At 46.4% G+C, this 18,537-nt stretch overlaps 1 protein-coding gene across 1 annotated transcript in view; it reads right to left on the bottom strand.

Moving 5' to 3' along the window:
* Nucleotides 1-331: 331 nt before the first annotated feature.
* LOC128809516 (exocyst complex component 3-like protein 2) overlaps nucleotides 332-18,537 on the bottom strand; it is a 45,481-nt gene continuing 27,275 nt past the window's right edge. Inside the window, exons 4-12 of the mRNA XM_053981557.1 lie at nucleotides 16,758-16,832; nucleotides 14,527-14,627; nucleotides 13,441-13,533; nucleotides 12,044-12,176; nucleotides 10,990-11,100; nucleotides 9,083-9,238; nucleotides 5,965-6,086; nucleotides 4,151-4,336; nucleotides 332-2,331 (exon numbers count right to left, since the gene is read on the bottom strand). Of these exons, the coding sequence (XP_053837532.1) occupies nucleotides 4,156-4,336; nucleotides 5,965-6,086; nucleotides 9,083-9,238; nucleotides 10,990-11,100; nucleotides 12,044-12,176; nucleotides 13,441-13,533; nucleotides 14,527-14,627; nucleotides 16,758-16,832 (972 nt within the window). The 3' untranslated portion in view covers nucleotides 332-2,331; nucleotides 4,151-4,155. The remainder of the gene's footprint in view (nucleotides 2,332-4,150; nucleotides 4,337-5,964; nucleotides 6,087-9,082; nucleotides 9,239-10,989; nucleotides 11,101-12,043; nucleotides 12,177-13,440; nucleotides 13,534-14,526; nucleotides 14,628-16,757; nucleotides 16,833-18,537) is intronic.

The raw sequence follows: 18,537 nt of genomic DNA, 5'->3' as shown, positions 1-18,537 counted from the left end.
TCAGGTCACACAATCAAGTGGGTTAAAATCCATCATCCATTCTGTCAAACAAGGAAAATCCCTCATCCACCTTCCCTGCAGCCTCTCCTCCCCTCCCTGCTCACCTCAGACAGTCCTAGGGAGTGACCCAGCACTCCCTTGCCACTGCCTCCCCTCCAGGAAACCTCCCCACACACCATCTGCTCTCTGCAGGTCACTTGTGGGTGCCCAAGGACATCCCTCCCACACCATCTTCCTCCACACCAGCCTGCCCCTCCCCATCACCCCCAGCCAACATCCCTGGGCCCTCTGGCTCTGGAAAACTTCATTAAACCTCATGGACAAACTCAAGTCTTTATTTGTTCTCTCCATGAGTGGATGCTTCACACATGGTGCAAAAACTTGCTGCTACAAAACATCATTGATCTGCACACAGCAATGACAAGCCTGGTGACCCTCAGGGCTCCCAGCTGCTGATTCCAAGCGGAGCACACCCTTGTCTGGCTGCAGATGTCAAAGAGCACAGACACACATCGACATTGATGTGTGCATGGCCAGAGCTGTCCACATGCTGAAGGATTATTTTTAGCCTGACAGTGATGGAAATGTCAGAGAGGGTTTTATTTATTTTCTCTGGAAGGTTTGTTTCTTGAAATGCCCATTGGCAGAGGCTGTCCCTGACCCTGCCATCACAATAGGGTCTGTCATCCAGGTCTGACATCCCTTCCCATCCTTGAAAAAATGTGCAATTGAGCAGGAGGGGAGGGTGACCAGCCCAGAGTGCCTGGCAGGGCTGACAGCCTTCAGAAGGCAGGTGCTCATCCAGTCCTGCAGCCCAACCCATGCCCACCCAGACAGGTTGCAGCTCCCCCAGATTCCCAAGCCTTCCCACATCCCAGGGAAGGTCTCACTGAAGCCACAATGGACAGCTATGAAATGTTAGGGACACCTGCACTGGCCTTTTGAGCAGCCAGGCAGTCAGGAAGGGCAGGCAGGCCATGGGATGCTCTCACGAGGGACAAATTGTAACAGTGCCAAGGTCGTCTGGTGCCCCGAAAGCACACAGAGGACTCCCCTGGAGATGGAGGAACCTGTTTCTTCCTTCTCCTCTGGCACTCACCCCACGCTCAATACTGCACCAGGAACAAAGTTAATGACAATTACAAATGAGCCTTGGCTCCTTTCCAGCTCACAGGACCCCATCTGCACTCAGGGCTCTGGGAAGGGGCACCTGTGTCCCTGGGGTGATGGCACAGCACTGCAGAATGTGGCAGCACCCAGCTGGGCCTGCACTTTTCAGGATACCAGGGCATGACATGTCCACTGCTACACACATTGACAAGTTATGCACAAATTTTCCTTCTTCTTGTTAGGGAAGCAGACTTGAGAGGGAATGGCTGCTCAGAAAAGCACTGGCACATCTGAGGTAGAGTTTTTTGCTTGGTTACAGTGTCAGAGAGGAGCAGTAATGGCCTATATTCACACAATAGCAAAGGAGGGCCTTGAAGAACATCCAGCTTGGGGCCTGTGACCAGCCTATAGATAACCAGGAAGAAAAGTCAGTGTTTTTCCTTCAGAACTGCCTATTTACATCTGAAAACTAGCAGAGACCTTTTCCAGAGGCTGGGACAAACAGCTCCTTTTACTGCCTGCTTCCTATGAGGTTTCCCCCTCCCTCTCCAAGAGGAAATTTCCAGTAACGAAGGTATAAAAATTAATGCAAGACTATGCTCCTGAGCCAGCTACTCATACAGGAAGAGCTCCCCATCCCACACCTCACCATGGCAGGCTGCCCCCAAAGCAGGTCAAGCCTTCAAAAGAGAGGGAAGAGGCAGCTTTGTCTGCACCCTCCTGGTGCAGGTCAGGCTTTGGGGAGTAAACTGAGGTGCCCAGACCTGCAGGCATTGCCAGCACAATCAGCCAGGCAATATTCCTTAACTGAGGTCTTGGATCCCTCAGGAGGTTGCAATGCTGGGACACCATGTGGTGCAGCAGTCCCTGGTTTCATTAGAGATTTCATGGAACAAGGGATGCAAACAGAAGAATTCAGTGAGGGGAAACCCTCCTCCACACTTGCCCCATCCTGGGAATAACTATCAGGATTCATCTGAATGGCAGTCTCTAGAAAATTTTGAAGAAATGTCTTTAGACCATATCCCATTCATCTTCCTCCTGGACTTCACATAAAAGATTAGGATTTGAGCCTCATGGTTTTCCTGCAAAAGTGCAGGAATTTTGTCTTCCGTGGCTGACAGGTTTCTCCATGCATCCAGCTGCATGTGAAGCTTTCAAGGAGATGTGGTTGCAGATGCTGGCACAACAGAGCAAGGCCTCATGTTTCTCCCAGCAGGCCTGAAGGAAGGCAAGAAAACAGCAGGGTAATTAAATAGCACTTGTCAGAACATGTGCAGGAGTCAAACAGCAGAAACATCCCTCCTGTGCACACTCTTGCATGAAGCTGTATCGAGACTTACCTGCTGAAATCCTCCACTTCTTGGGCTAAGCAATCAATGGGCAGCACTCCCACTGCTGCCTGCCCTCCCCAGCCAAACCTTCTCACTGCTCTTCTGGAAGGACATTTTGTGCTAACATGAAACAACCAAAACCAGTGCTTTTCTAAAGTCCTGCCACCTCCATGTACAGGAGGGAGAAATATGTTTCTGGCTAGGAGGAATTAGCTGATTCTAGAGAGCCTACAGGTCACATCCCAGAGCATGGCAACAAAATCACAGAGCTGGGATGGAAGGAGGAAGGTGGCACATCCCATAATTGATTTTGCTTTTACTGATAGCTCCAAACTCAGGTGAGGCCACCAAACTGTGCTAGCCATCTGTGTCCACCACACTGCACACTCAGCTGGGTCTGCTGGGATTTGGGAGCCTATTTACCCAGGGAATTTCAGCAAATAGGAGATTAAGTGATTTACAACTCTTTAAAAATATATTCCTCGATATCTTTACTAAAGCAAAGGTGACACTATGGGTAATTTCTTTAAAGCAGGGTATAAACATGGGTGGCTGACAGCCAGTTCATTATATCAGAGTCAGTTTTCATTAGGAGGGGAAGCTTTTGTGCTTATTAATTGTTTCTCTAATTGCTTTCTCTCCCTGCTACCAGGGCAGCCTGCTGTCTGCCTGTGCCTGGAGGGTAGAATCCTGCATACCTCATCCCTGATCTGCTAACATGGGTAACTATAAATAAATAGTGACACCTGAGAGTGGAGCAGGAAAGGGACTGTGCTTCTCAACTTCAGTCTAGTCAGCTTATGCAACAGAAGGTAACTGCTGACAACCTGTAGTTATTAACTGAGTGGGACTATTTCTGATAGCTAAAGGCTCTGACCTAGCCAACATAAAACAAAATTCTCCACCTCTGAGCTGGAGCTGGATAACTTTGGACTAACAAGAAGTTGTCAATTATTTAAAGTGAAGAAAATAGCTATATGTTCTCTACTAAGCAGTATTTTAAATCCATGAGGAACTGCTTAACTTTGAAATCTGCTGCAACTTAGCCCCCACCCTGCCAAGAAAAAAATAAAAATGCCCATTTGTGATTATGAAGGAGTCACTTGGGAGACTGAAAGGTGGTTGCAAGTGCCCCAGATTAGTCTTGGCAATTCTCACCATTGGATTTAACTCCTTGCAGTGACAGTCATCCCTCTGATTTTAACCCTCCTCCCTTCTGCCATGAGCTGTTGCTGCTGCCAGCACATGGTGGGCACACTTGCCTCACAGCACAACACAGTCACCTAAATGGGGCAAGCCTGCTTTAATTAATGCAGCTGTCATGGAGGAGGCAGTGGTGGGGCTCACATATCCCTCCCCTCAGCACCAGAGAAGCAGGAGGATCACTGAGAAGATCCTCCTTGGCTTGTCCTGCTAGGAGGCAACAGCACTTGCCTGGGAGACCGTGCCCATGCAGAGGGTAAGAGCTGGGAGGGAGGGGATGCTGCAGAGGGACTTTGCTGCAGGGACACACAGACAGGAGTGCAAGATGGGGAGGAAGAGCCCAATCTTCCAGGGTGTGGAAGTCTGCAGGCAGAGAGAGGGAAGTAGAGCCAGTGTATGGAGCAATGAGGACCTTGGGGAGGTGAGGCTACAGCTCCACCTCCCTGTAAGAAGTGTGCCTGGGTAGGTACACCTTACACACAAGCACACTCACACACACCCACCTTTGCTAACAGCAGAGGCAGGCACAGAGTCCATATTTTCTAGGTTTTACTTCTATATCTGCAAAGAGCATGTTTGCTTCTGTTTCCGATTCCCTGCAATTATCATGAAACGCCTTCAAGAGAGCAGCTCTGTCTTCCCGGCTGAGTGAATCTTTGATGTCCAGCACTGCACTCAGATGTTCCTTCCTTTCCAGAAGGACAAGAGGACAGTAAGTGAATGAGTCAAGGAAACAAACAAACAAACAAACACAAAAAAAAAAAAAAAAAAAAAAGAGCTTGTTTCCTATCCCTCAGTTTTGCTGGACCAGACCAAAGATTGGAAGCTGCTTTTTGACACCCTCTGGCTATCTAAGGGGGAGGCCATATCCCAAGAGCTGTGTGGGATAGGGCTGAGCTCATGGGTCCCAAGCCCAGGTCACACAGCATCCCTGTGAAGTACTGAAAATGTTCAGCTTAGGTTATTCCTAGAAAAAGACCTGTATCTATCATAATAGGTTTCAGATAACTCAACATTTGACTATTTGGAGGCATTTTTGATATCTCTTCTCCCCTCAAATGGAGCTTATTCTTGTTCATCTGGAAGGTTACAGGATTTGTGTTCTACAGTGCACTGTTCCCCTGAGCAGGGAAATACTGTATTGGATATAAGGCAAATGTATCCAAGCCAAACAGTTTGAAACAGAGAAATATGTTGTAGACAAGAAGAGTGCAACCACTCACACCAGGATGACCTCCTCTGATATCTGGGTCTTCTGAGAATTTCTATGCCCACTTCCTATGCTATATATATATATATGTATTTTTTCTATATTTTTATATATATATATATATATATATATATATATATATATATTTTATATATAATATATATAATTTATATATATAATATATATATAAATTATATATATTATATATATATATATATATATATAAAATTGCTATGCTGTATCAGATAAGCAGCTTTTTACTTCAATAGCACCCTTAAAAGTAGTAAAGTAAAAAAGAAGTAAGAAGCCAGATGAAGCATAACATAATATCTTTGGGTTTTTTTCTTTGCCTACAGCAGTCCTTCCTACAAAAGTCTAGAAACTTCCCTTGCTGCAGGTTTATATCATGACTTTCATGTTGAATAGGCACTGAAGTAATTATCTACCACAAATTGTCTGCCCCACATTTGAAGGTATTCATATTTTTGGCCTTCGCAGCATCCTGTGACAGAGAGCTTTACACTGCAATCATGTTAAGCTGGACAAACACAGGCACAGAACATGAGAACAAAAGATAGATGGAGTAAACCACAGGCTTTGGAAAAAAATGCAGTTACCTAAGATCTCTCCTTCCTAGTAAAAGCTGTGTTTCAATTCTGTTAAGTTTCCTGTAAGAAATGTAAGTGTATAGTCTTGCTGAATACACCTAGAAACTTCTGAAAATAGCTATGCAAGGTTTGGCGAAGTGTTGGAGACAAAAGCCAAGTGTTTGGAAGTTATGAAATGCCCAAATTAAGGATGTTCTTGAAACCCACATTTGATGCATATGTGCCTGTAAACTCTGCATTAAGGTAGTAGTTTTCCACAGCATTTCTGTTTTGTTGACAGCAATTTCATCCCTCCTCCACCTTTACAGAAGGACATCTCAACTTCACCAGTTCATGTCTGACAAAGATTTAAAACAGGCACCAGTGAGTACATTCAAAGGGTCACTGTGCCTGGCCCAACACACTGCAAAAGTACCACAGGACTAATATTGCTGTAGGTCTTCTAGTTTCAAGTAATCATGCAAGAAAGCACAGAGGTTGAAGCAGTCAAAGACATTACCTGAGGTCAGGAAATTCTTTTAGAATGGGCAGAAGTGCTATTTTCATCCCCTCAGGATCAGAAGTTTGAACAAGCTCTAAAATTGCTTTTATGGGATTCTTGAGAGAACCAGCTGCAGGACCCTGGGGAGAAAAGCAATGTTGTGTTCAGGGCAGGGGAAACAGCACAGCATGTTAAGAGCTGGACTTGTGTCAGACTGGGGATCTCTCTGTGTGGGTTAGGAGCTTTGCAGGAGAGTCTGTGCATGTATGGAAGTCTGATTTTACCCCAGGGTAGCAGAAAAGAACCTGGCGAGTAGTCACAAACTGTTTCCTGGATGGCTGGACAACCATCTTCAGCAGCACAGAGTCTTCTCCTGCTCTTCCTTTGGCAAAGCTGGCAAGTGTACCTCATTTTTCCCTAAACTGCCTGTCCTTTCAGGGCCATTTCATCTTGTGGGATGTGGTTTGCTTCTGGAGGTAAGCAGAGCCCTGTGCTTGACCAATGTGAAAACAGTCTTGTTGGCCAAACATGCTGGCATTTCTGCTGCCCCAAAGCAAGCCCAGGGACAGAAAAGCAACCTTAGGGAGAAGATGAGGAGACACAGATCCTCCAATAGAAAAAAAGTGGGAAACAGGGCTGGACAGTGTAAAATACATGACATGGTTGGTAGATGTTGCACACGATGAACTCCCTCTAATCTGGAGCACACAGGAGAAGAAAAGTCTCATCAAAAAACACACAGCATTTTTAGCAGAGCTGGAGGAGTAGAATGCAGATGTACCACCAGGAGAGAGCTTCAGGTCTTGCTCACATTTTTCATCAGTGTGGTAATGCAATTAAATTGCTTCCCTGAATTATTGATGCCAGCACGTCAGCAGAGACTCTGTGACAAAGCAAACCTGGAGAACGGGCTGCCAAACTGGGGCAGGAGAAGCCCAGGTTCCCCTCATCTGCAGGGGGCATTAGAAACAGCAGGTCACATTCTCCATGCGGCACCTCTGCAATGAACATAATTAAAAATAATAATAATATTTGAAGACAGTCTTCCCCGTCTCCCCCTGCACTGCAGGCACACAGCACGTCTAGCTCTGCTCAGTGCACAAGCTGTACTCAGCTCCTGAGGCACTGGTACTGTACTGCTTCATACTTGGCAAGCGCATTATTACAAAATGCTAATTAATTTGAAGGCGTCAGATTTAGTTAAGCCCTACATAGGCAGGCAAGGTCAGAGGTAAACAGCCTGCAGTCTAAACGGAAAAAAAAGAGGTGTTTTGTCAGCAGTGTTTAAGTGCCTTTGGCACATACTGCTCTTAGGAGAGAAGCAAGGTATTTCCTAATGTGTTTTGAGAACAGAGGGGAAGGAAGAGCCCAAAGAGAGGGCAGAGCAGGGCAGGGAGCAGGTGCAGCCTGTGCAACAACTGCACAATAAATTCAGTCTGCAGCAGAGTTCATATTTCGCATGCATAACCGTGAGCCTCATGACTAAGGAGCAGGCAGTCCTCTGCAAATCACTCGTGCATTTCACCTCCAAGGCTTTCAGTGTTCTCACATCAAGTAAGAAAGTGCACACATTGGGGACACTGGGGAAACCGTTCTAACCAGATGCAGTCCTTTTTCACCCAAGCTTAATGTAGGGTTTTAATAGATAATTAGATTTCCTCTATTTCCTTTGCACTGTTCCATGCACAATACATCCAAAGCTGATGCTGAGAACAGCATTTCTGGTAAACTTCAAAGTTAAGATTAGAAAACCTTCCTGCTATTCCCCATGTCTCAATTGCTGAAAGCATTAATTAATGTGTCATCAATCACTCCAAGAGGTGGGTCTTCAGCTAAAAGCACTGGCAGCTTCCAGCTTTCTGCCATGAATCTAATGCATTAATTATAATGGGTCTGAGAGGATTTTAGAGAAGCCTACAGACGATCATTTTTATTTCATTTTATTCATTGGACAAGGTAAGAATTGCTGACATATGGCTTGCAAGGGACTCATCTGTGAGAAAATAGATTTTCAGTCCCTAGCACTTAAATAGGCAAGTTGTGAGAATTACTCAGCATTTGTGAAATTATTAAAACCAGTGTAGCCAAGTGGGTTTATATGCTGCCATATCTGAGTCTTGTTACCAGACTGACTTTGCAACCACTGCTGTGCTGCTCAGCCCAGCCCCTGATGAAGCACCATGCCTGGGCACTCTCAGCCTTCATCTGCTAATGAGCCATGCCAGGGACATTGCATGGCAGTGATTCTCCAACTGGACCAGCTGAAGGAGGGGACGCTGCTGCCAGTGCAGTCCCTGCCCTTGGGTAATCAGGGGACTCATGCGACAGCCTGGTGGCATCCAGAGATGCTGCAGTGCGTGCAGCACTGCCAATTACACCAGATTATGAGCTGAGACTTTTTAAAGCTTCTGAAGTTGTTTCTGCAAATCAGAACCAGCACTTCTGCCCAAGTTTTCTTCAGAGGTGTGGCTCTGCTTTTACACCCAATCTTCTGCAATGCGCCTTCACCTCCTAATGGTGTGAAGTGTTTACCCCTGCAGGAAGACTCGTTCCTCCTCACAGCTGTCAGCAACCACAACAGCATCAGCATGTTTTTGCCATGAGGAAATGCCACAGCACAGGGAAATGGCTCAGTCAGCCATCATCCCAGTCTGAGGGGCTGGGAAGGGCCTGTAGGCAGGGAGGAGGCCGGACAGAGGGGTAGCAATGCACACCCCATGTCCAGGGAGGAGCAGCCTTACAGGGCAATCCACAGAGCAGGTGGAGCTGTGGAGCAGCCTGTTTGGTTCATCACTCCAGAGGCTCAAAGGAAAGCACTGCCACTCCATGTACCAGAGGCCTGATGCGGGGAGCTGGCAGCTTTAGAGCTGTCTCACCAGCTCAGAGGAGCATGCTTCATTCTTGTGTCAGTGGTAGCAGTGCAAAACTTGCATCTTCCAGTCACACATTTCAAAACCATGAGCTAACAGCTTCTGACAGATCAGAAGGGCTGTCAGCACATCTGAATGTCATTTCAGTGAAGCTTGATACCCCTGTGGTAAAAACTCTTAAGTTTTTTTGTAGTTTTCAGAGTCTTCCTCTGCTGGTATCATTCTTGATGACAGAGAGCAAAACTGTAACCATATCAAAGACTTACTAAGCACTCTTTAAAGATGGTTTGCATCATCCTATGATCTTCTTCTATCTTGTTGACAATCCTCCTCCTCTGCATAGCAGATGGTTTCCTGGGAGTGGTCAGGAGGGCCTGCATGTATTCTGTAATAATGATGGCATTGACAGCCTTGACAAGGGCCTGTTCCAGAGCAAAGATACTCAGATTAACTTCCCTGCACTGAGCAAGGCTCAGCCACACCTATAGCAGGGCAGACAGCAGATATTCTGCCTATGCAGATGGCTGTCCCATTTCTTTGCTTAAGTATTAAAATGCTTGATCTAACACTTGGACTATCTCCAAGCTGCATGTGGATGACAAACCTTGATGGTAAGTGTGGAGACATCAAATCAAAAGCAATGGTACCAGTTAGCTGAGCCAGAGGTCACTCACACAGAGCTGCAGCTTGGCTTGGCTAACAAATACATCACCTGGGGAAAGCTTGGGCTACAGACAAAGCCAGATGCAGCCTCCCTCGAGCATCCACATTTGACACAGGGTGCTTGGGCACACAGCTGCGTCTGGGCACAGAGAAGTCACCTGGGCAATTCCTTCTTATCTCCCACTACCTGCTGAGGAACCCCAGTCAGAGGCCAGGCAGTGCCTGACAGGGACAGTGAGTGTTTCTGATGGGGGGTGGGCTGCTGCACAGAAACCACGTTTTGTTAGCAATTGAAATCAGAGCAGGGTGAGGCTGCAGTCCAAAGGTACAGAAAATCCTCAGCTCTGTCCAAAACAGACAAAGCAAGAGACAGAGAGCTCTGGCACAGCGTTTCACCACTGAGCTGCTGCTTGCCCCAGCACTAATGTGACATAATGTCCAGTGACAGGCTTTGAACAGCAGAATAGATCCTACTTTTTTCTCTTCCATTACCTTTCCATATTGCAAAATGTTAATTAAAATCATCACTGACAAAGAGACTGCAGACCTAGGAGTCCCATGCTTAGGAGGACACGTGGCACATGTAGCAGCAGCAAATCCAGCCTGCACAAAAGAGAGGGTTTCCCAGGTACCAACCTCATTGCTGAAGAGATAGACTCAAGGGTGTTGTAAGATCCTAGACAAGTTGCTTAGGCTACTGTAAAGGTGAAAAAACTTGGGTACTTTGTGAGGTTGTTTGCCAGTTACTCTGCATGAGACACCATGCCCTTTAAGAATCTGGACTTTTCACTTCTCTGTGTCCACTCTACATCAAAGGGATCAATAATCCTTACAAATAAGGTTGAAGCACATTAGAAGCTGAGAAGATTTACAATATAATGGTATTGGGGCAATGGTAGGAGAGGAGGGAGTCCAACTAGTCCCTCTGTATTTGGGAAGTACATTCAGTTTCCACATTTCTTCATTTGTTGGTTTCTCTGCTGAAATCACAGAAAGGTCCCAGCTGTCACTACCCAACCCTGGTGGATAGAGGTACTGAACTGAGACCACTAGATATTTAAAAACCCATTTGACAACAGAGAAAACTGCAATTTAGATTAATTTTCTAGTTACTGTGCTATCCCAAGCACAATTACTAGTTTCAGTGATTCCACTGAACAGAATGGTATGGGTTGGAAGAGACCTTAAAGATCATCTAGTTCAACCCCCCCTGCCATGGGCAGGGACACCTTCCACCAGAACAGGTTGCTCAGTACCTCATCCAACATGGCCTTGAACACTTCCAGAGGTGGGGCATCTTCAGCTTCTCTGGGCAACTTCTTCCAGCATCTCGCCACTCCCATAGCAAAGAATTTCCTCCTAAATCTAATCTAAACCTATACTCTTCAGTTTTAATCCATTCCCCCTTGTCCTGTTACTACATGCCCTTGGAAAAAAATCCCTCTCCATCTTTCTTGTAAGATGATTTCCTGAGTAACATATTGTCCTCACTTTCTTACTTATTTCTTACCTCGTATATATCCGTTTTTTTCTTCCCAAAGGTCAAAAAGTTTTGCTTTAAAGATTCAAGGATGTGGTCAAAACCACTGTCACTCTTTTTGAAGTGGTCCTTCAGTGTTCCCTGAGGAAAAGAGACAGAGTCAAAGGGTGCACATGTAGAGACACCAGACAAACAACAGACACAGATTATTGTGTCTTTGCTCTTTCTGCTCTTGGAAACAGACTTCTCCACCAACTGCAGCATCCTGTGTTTTTCTTTCAAAGAAAATCAAAACATGAAAGAAAGAAACAATTCCAACTCAGGAAGTATGTACTAAGTTCTTAAGGCCAAACCTGGAAGACTGAAAACCTGGGCCCTGGGCCTCCTGTTCCCCCCCAGGGTTGCCAGATGCTCTGTCAGAACCACCCCCTGTTCCCACATAGATGTGGGCCCATGGGACAGGCTGGCAATGAGCTCTGGAGACCAAAACTGCACAGTGTAGCCAGAGTTTCTCTTGTCGTTTTCCTTTTGCTGCCTCACGTGTGCCCGAGGGAGCCTGTGCAATGAGGCTGAAGATGCTCAGGGGAGCTTCCCAGGGAAATGCACAGGATCACACACTGTCAGGAGCCTGGAATTCTGTGTTTTCCAGACACAAGGGTGAAGGGTGTCTGGGCTAATAGACTGATACTAGAAAGTGTGAAGGGAGGGGACCTTATCTCAAGGGAGGGACACATTTCTGGTCAGCCTTCTCTATATCCTGACTACCCAGCACAGCCCTGGGCTTTGTGATTTATCACTGTCCTGGGAAGATGCCCAGCTGCTGAGAATGAATAGGTACTGGGTGAAATTCATCTTCTGGGGTCTGGGCAGCACAACAGCAAACACTACAAGCAGTTTGGGAAACTGCAGTCCCAAAACTGGAAAATGTGAAGCTGTCCATATACAGATTCTGACAAGGCAGAGGAGAAAACTAGACTTGAAGGCCAAACTATGGCTTCACCTTTTCCAAATCAGGACATGAGAGGGAAGTGCATGCCAGCCATATGGTCTGCATATAGTCAGAATTAAAATGGGTCTTCCATACCTTGACTTTAGTAGTGACGGTCTGCAGAAAATGTTCTATAGTGTCATCTTCCATCCTGTGTAGAAATCCATTTACCTTAATATTCTGGTCAGTGCTGACACTGCAAATGTATGTTAGCTTATGCCAGACAGTTCTGTTTAAAAAAATAAATATGGAAAGTATTGATCAGATCAAATCACGCTTTTCTCTCAGATCAAAACTCTTTCTACTGTAACCATCACAGATGCCTGAGTCATTGAATGGACACATGCTCAGGTCCAAAGCTAGCTCAGTGACCTGCATTTGTGCACTCATTAAGACACTGCCACAAGGGCAGTGTCAATAAAAAATTCTAGTATTTTCAAAAATGAGCAAGCATGAAGCAGTCTTGACAAACAGAGTCTGGGTGAGCATCCTGTGTGCCTTCCACAATCTACAAATACGAGACAAATAATTATCTTCCATCAGAGCAGTCTTCCAGTCAGCAAATCCTGGCTAAAATTATTACCAGCTTGAAACCAGACATTCTACTTTCTGTAAAGGCTCAGTGTACAACTTCATTCTCAGTAAAGCTGTGAAAGATCACATAAAAGAGACTCATAAGTATTCAGTCTAGGATCCAGCATCAGCAACATGCAAATACAACAAACAAAGCAGCTACCTAGGCTCAACACAAGGCTCTGATGTCAAGTAATCACTGTGCATATGTTGGATTTTGGCATTTTGCTGACTCCAGAGATCCCTGGATAACTTTACACAGAAAGAAGAGAAGCAACCTTGTTTTCTCCAATGCTGCAAGTGCTTCTGAAATTAGCTCATAGGTGCAAACATCCTCCTCCACCCTTCTGTGCTTTATTGCTTCCCTCCTTCCTAGCAACCCCAGGGAGAGCCTGGCATATTCCACGGGGTTTCATTCAGCAAAGCACTTAAGGTTGCACCTACCAAGTGCAGTAGCACACACATCTCAGCATAACCTTTATGAGGCTTTCCTGCTGGAGGATGATCAGGCCAGGGAAAGGAACGACATCACAACCCACAGTGGGGTTAGCCAGGATAGTGTCCCCACACATGACACAGCACTGCTGCCTGCCTCCTGCTCAGTGCTGGAAGGGGGAGATGGCTACAGCCCCTGCACCTGCAGGGCCTGGGAGCAGGCAAAAAGTGGCAGTACAGCCCTGTGGCCCTGGCCACAGTCACAGCCCCCATCTGAGCCTCCCTCTTGCTGGGGCAGCAAGGGCAGCTCTGAAGAAGTCTTGCTGACAGCAGCTGGCTTCCTCCAACTTTAAAGGCTGGTGTGCACAGGGCTGGATGACCATACCCAGCTGGAGGCAAGATTGGCCTCATACCAGAATCAGAAGGAGATCAGACCAGCAGAAAACTTGTTTTGCTCCCCATGTCATGAGGCTCTGTTTTCTAACCTGAGAAGGCAGCAATTCTCCAGGATTCGTAAGCTGCTGCAGATCTGTGGGCAGCCATCAAGCTGGAGAAAGCTTCTTACGTCATCTTCATAGCTAAATTAAAACAGGAAGAAGTTCCTTTAATCTGGTGTGCTCCATAACACATCTAACATCAATAGCAAACTAAAGAAATATTCTGTGATTGTCTTTTTATATCACGGTTTCAATCCTCCAGGTGGGATCTACAACATGACAAAGTCTCTGTCCTGCCCAGCTGATGGGGAAGAAAAAGACAGGAACAGCAGGGAGAGCCCTGGAGCTGCCTAAGTACCTGTGCCAGGGACCAAGAGGCAGGAGGTTGGTTTGCAACACTTCCTTCTGGGAAGCAACTCAGGCTTTGCCAATAAAGCTGCAGAACAAAGTCTCAGTGTATGTGAATAACCCACAAGGTCTCTGAACTGCTTTGTCAGTCTCAGTCTCACAAAGGGCTTCTGGACGACTCCATTTTATAGAAATTTCCTTCCTGTCATCATGTGGAGGGCCAAGGATCTTAAATCAAATCTCCCTCTGAAATACTACCTAAACCAGCAGTCCTGGCATTTTCTGCTGTGGGGGATACATGGGGAGAGAAATACCCAAGAACAAAAAGCAGATGAAGGGAGCCAGAGGAAGTGGTGAGAGGCCAGATGAGAAGATATTCATTCTGCTATGAGAACCAGGACAGAGCAGATCTCCCCACCCTGCCACAGAGCCAGCAGAAAGCATAGTGCCTGGGATGCACAGCCAGGGTAGGAAGGGCCAGGCCTGGGCACTGGACACTTGGCTGCCCCTCTTCCCAGGTGTGTTTAAGGTCTGAGCCTCTCCAGAACTCCCCGCAAGGCTTTATCCTGTATAAGCTACTCCAGATGCCCTTTGTTCCCTCAGCTTTAGTCCAACTACAAATATTGAGCACACAAACAGCAGTGAAGTGCTGTCTCTCCAGTTACAGCTTAATGGGAAACAGCCATCAAGATCCAGGTGAACACAGCATCACCAGCTGCTTCATCAGGATTTCTTTCTTTTGAGCATTAAGAATGTTAGCAAGGAGGAAAACAGCATCCTTCCTACCTTTCCAGGAACCTCAGGCACTCCTCCAGGCATTCAGCTTCCACCTTCTCACTCAGGCTCTCGCTGACTCGCCTGGCAGTCTCTGTCTTTTCTGTTAGTATCTGTGGATTTCAATATGTGAGAGGAAAACTAGCCAAAGTCATTTGTTCCCTATACAGTGTACAGGAATACATCCCACTGCTCACCCTGCAGCAAATCCCTCTGCCCTAGGCACCAACTTCTGCTTCAGTTTTGAGAGTCCTTATGGAAATAAATGTATTTTTCATCAGCCTTATTGAATACCTAACACTACACTTTTGCTTCCACTGTTTTTGTTGTGGTCAGCAGGCCTGTGCTTGGGTAAAAGCCTGTCCCTGCAGATGTTCTCTGCTGGTCACATCCAGCCTGGCAGTTCAGCTCACACATAGACCTGCCATCTGCAGGAGCATCTGTGCTTCTACCTGACTCAGCCTCGCAGATAAATTTGGGTGCAGCCACTAAAAAGAAGGTTATGCAGACCTAACTGTGTGCCCTGCACCTCTGCCAGGGTCTCTACATGGGATTCCTGAAGAGGGCAAGTGTCACCTTCCCAGCCACCACCACTCACGCCTGACACAGCTCTGTGTGTTAAACCCTACAACAAATGTCCTGCCCCACTGACCCCAGTGGGGTGGCCCAGGTGTCTGCAGGAGGCGGGCTGTGTCAGACAGCTCAAAATTCACCCCTTATCGGGCAGGCTTGAGCAGGTGGCAACTTAATGCTGCCCATTAGTTGCTCTGTGGAAACAAAAGCTTGCAAGGGGAGGAGAGCCAGATGGATAAAAGGAGACAGATGGACCCATATGCTGTGCCCTCACAGTGCTCATCTGCCAGAGACAAAGGGTGACTCACGTCATGAATGGGTTTTTCCACTGCTCATAACAGATGCAAAAGCTCACCCAAAGGGGCAGGAGAAAATACACCCAAAGTGTCAGAAAACCATAGCTGATGAGTTTCCATGACACCTTGTTCATTTTCTATCTGAAGTTTAAGTGTCAGCCTGAGAAAATTGAGGAGGTGGTAATTTCATAAGGCTTTCCTATTAATCCAGGCTTTTCCATCACCCACCCCAGAGCATTCAAACCTGTCAGTTGCATACACAACAGAGTGAATCCACTCATGCTGAAGCATTGCCAGATGTTACAGATACGAGGGCTATGGGATTCAAACATGCTTTGTCCTAGTTCCTGTTAGAAAACTTTCCACTGTGAGCCAAAAGAAGGAAAGAAAAAACATCTTGATATCTAAACATCACCCTAGCACAGGTACATCACTGGGCACATCATTGCTCCAGGTACAGGGCAAGGCAAGGAGGAAACCGTCTCTGATGTGAGCTCTGCATACGTGTCTGGGTCTGAGATGAGCCAGAAAAGCCAGTGCTTGCCAGCTAAAGCTGTATCCTCACAAGGAAAACCAGCTGCTGGTGATCTGCAATGCTTCCAGTGCCTGAGGTTGTCTGCCATCCCAAAGGACCATGGAGCTATTTCCCTCTCTCATGACCCAAAACGGGACTGCCACTCAGGTGGTGTAAGTGGAGAAGAAAGATACACTCATGACAGCCCACAGCCATGCCCCTGATCTCCAGCATCACTTAAGCCCACATGTAAACTCCAGGATTTATTTTAATCCTTCTGCAGGTCGTGATCCAAACACCCTCTGCCCACAGTACACGCTGCTCACGAATCAGCAGGGTGTGCTCCTGCAGTGCCCTTGGAGCGCTCGCCTTCGCTGTGCCCTGCAGCATCCCCCGCACTGCCTGGCCCGCCAGGGCAGCAGTGCCAGCAGGGGCAAGCAGGGAGCAGCCTGCCTGCATTTTGCACTGCAGCCACGGGGCCCTGCCACGGCTCGGCAGCTCGCCCTGCTTTTAGAAAAGTGCTCTGCAGTGCTCACACAGAGCAGACCGGGTAACACCACGACTTTCCAAAAGGTTACGTAAAGATCCAGGAGCATGTATGAAAATGCAGCTTCAGCTTGAATTAGCTCAGGCTTATCCTTAGTTTAGTAAGGGTTTTTTTCTTCTTTATGTATGCTCAGGGCAAAAACAGGTTTGGGAGCAAACAGACACAGCTTAAGTATGGCAGCCAGCTTGCAGGCTTTTAATACATTGAGCTTAGACTGAGACATGCAAAACTGGGTCTTGCCAAATACCTACATACTTATGTGCAAAAACAACTGCCCCAAAGTATAGGAGCTTTTCAGTTCCCCCCAGTTTACCTCAATGACTGCAGCGTCTGCACAAGGTGGTTTCCCAATATCAAAGGCTTCTTTCAGTGCTTTCCCTACTTCCTTCTAAATGAGAAAAGAAAATTTAAAAGTACAGTTAAGATAAAATGGCATTCATAACAAGTTAGGTTTCCCAGCCTCTCATTATCCATTTGGACTAGATTAATTTCTGCCTCCATTTTTATGGCTATCTCATTTAACCTAAAGCCTGGCTATTTTCCAGCTGACCTAATAACATTGTTCTGTTTTGTTCTACATTGTTTGTTTGAGTTTAAATGATTTGCAGCTTGCTTTCATCCCAGTGTCAGCTTGGGTCATCTACAGTCTTCCCTAGTTAACTTAGGCACCCAATGAAGGCGCCCACACAGCAAAACAATGCTTAGATATATCTCCATGCTGCCAGCTACTGTAGCTGAGATTTTCCACCCTTCCTCTCTCCAACCAGCATCCACAGAAACCAGCCAGCATTAATTAAAACAATTCCCTTGCTTGAGCCAGGGACTTGTGAGTGCAAAGAGGAGCCGGGTTAGTGTTTAGAGCTACTGTCATGGTGAGATGGGCCCCATGAGGCTGCACGATGGGAAATTTCCAAGACTTGGCTGGCTTATGCTAGTTTGAATGGCTGTAAAAACAAAACTAGCACTGCAGAGAAAGGGCTTGTTGCTTAAAACATGATCTGACCTTTATAGAAGCTTTAAACTCAAAAGTCTGGCTTGCTTATTTATTCTTTTATTTCTGAATCTTCCTCCAAGGAATGTAAAGTCTGATCTCCTGTTTTGGTCTTTCTTCTTTTCTGGCTGATGAATCAGGAAATTTGTGGCTGTCAGCTGAAGAATTTAATCAAAATTATATTCAAAACAACTGCTCTCCCATATTCACTGAAAAGTGCTAATCAAAGACAAATAAGCAGTTGTAAACAACCCAGAAAAATTTCTTTCCTCACAAGTGCCATCACCTGACTGTGAGCAAATGTGTGAACACTATGTGCTGAGATAGCACATCCCTGCTGAGCTGCACAAACACTTCAAGCCTGCCCCCCACAACTGGACAAAGCATGGCTTAGTGAGGAACTGCAAGGCAATTAATAACTTGTTGAGGACAGCACTTAGTTGTTTTGGATCAGATTATGTGTCTGAATTAGAAACAGCTTGCTTGTCTGTAGCTCTTGTACTGATACCAGCACGTCAGGCACCAAAGCTCCAATGTGGAGGGGACCAAAACTTCTGCTGTAATAAACAGGCCCAGTTTACTTCTTGTTTCTTCCTGTCTGACCAAAATGTTGCAAGGCTTCAGATCCGTGGATGGTCAGTACACCTGTGCTGACTGCAGAACACAAACTTCTCAGACCTCCTTCTGTCCATTTGAAAAAATAGAGGGGTGGTGGTGAGAAGACACAGACCCAAGTGATCCTTTGCAGGTCAGTGTAAATGACTATGAGAATAAGCCCTGGCATCATGCTGGAAGGTCTGCCTTGCCCTCCTGTCAAATTCCCCAGTACAACAAGGGCAGAGGTTGCAGACTGGCAACCCAACTGATGGCAACAGCATTTTCAGTTCACCAACTTTGTAACCTCAAAGGCACAAAGCTCCCCTGCCCCAGGTGTGTCCAGATTGAGGGGAAGGCTGCCTGCATGCAGAGCTGACCGAGTTCCCCACATTGGAGTTTCAAAGTGGTTTTGAACACCACGTGGCATCTGGGCTCTCAGCACCTTTAGATATGCTCACAGTTCTCACCACTCATTTCTGTTTAAAGTGCTTTTAGTTTGCACAGA

This window comes from Vidua macroura, chromosome 6, assembly GCF_024509145.1.
Source record: "Vidua macroura isolate BioBank_ID:100142 chromosome 6, ASM2450914v1, whole genome shotgun sequence".
Lineage (NCBI taxonomy): Eukaryota > Metazoa > Chordata > Aves > Passeriformes > Viduidae > Vidua > Vidua macroura.
This window is presented reverse-complemented; position numbering and strand designations above follow the sequence as displayed.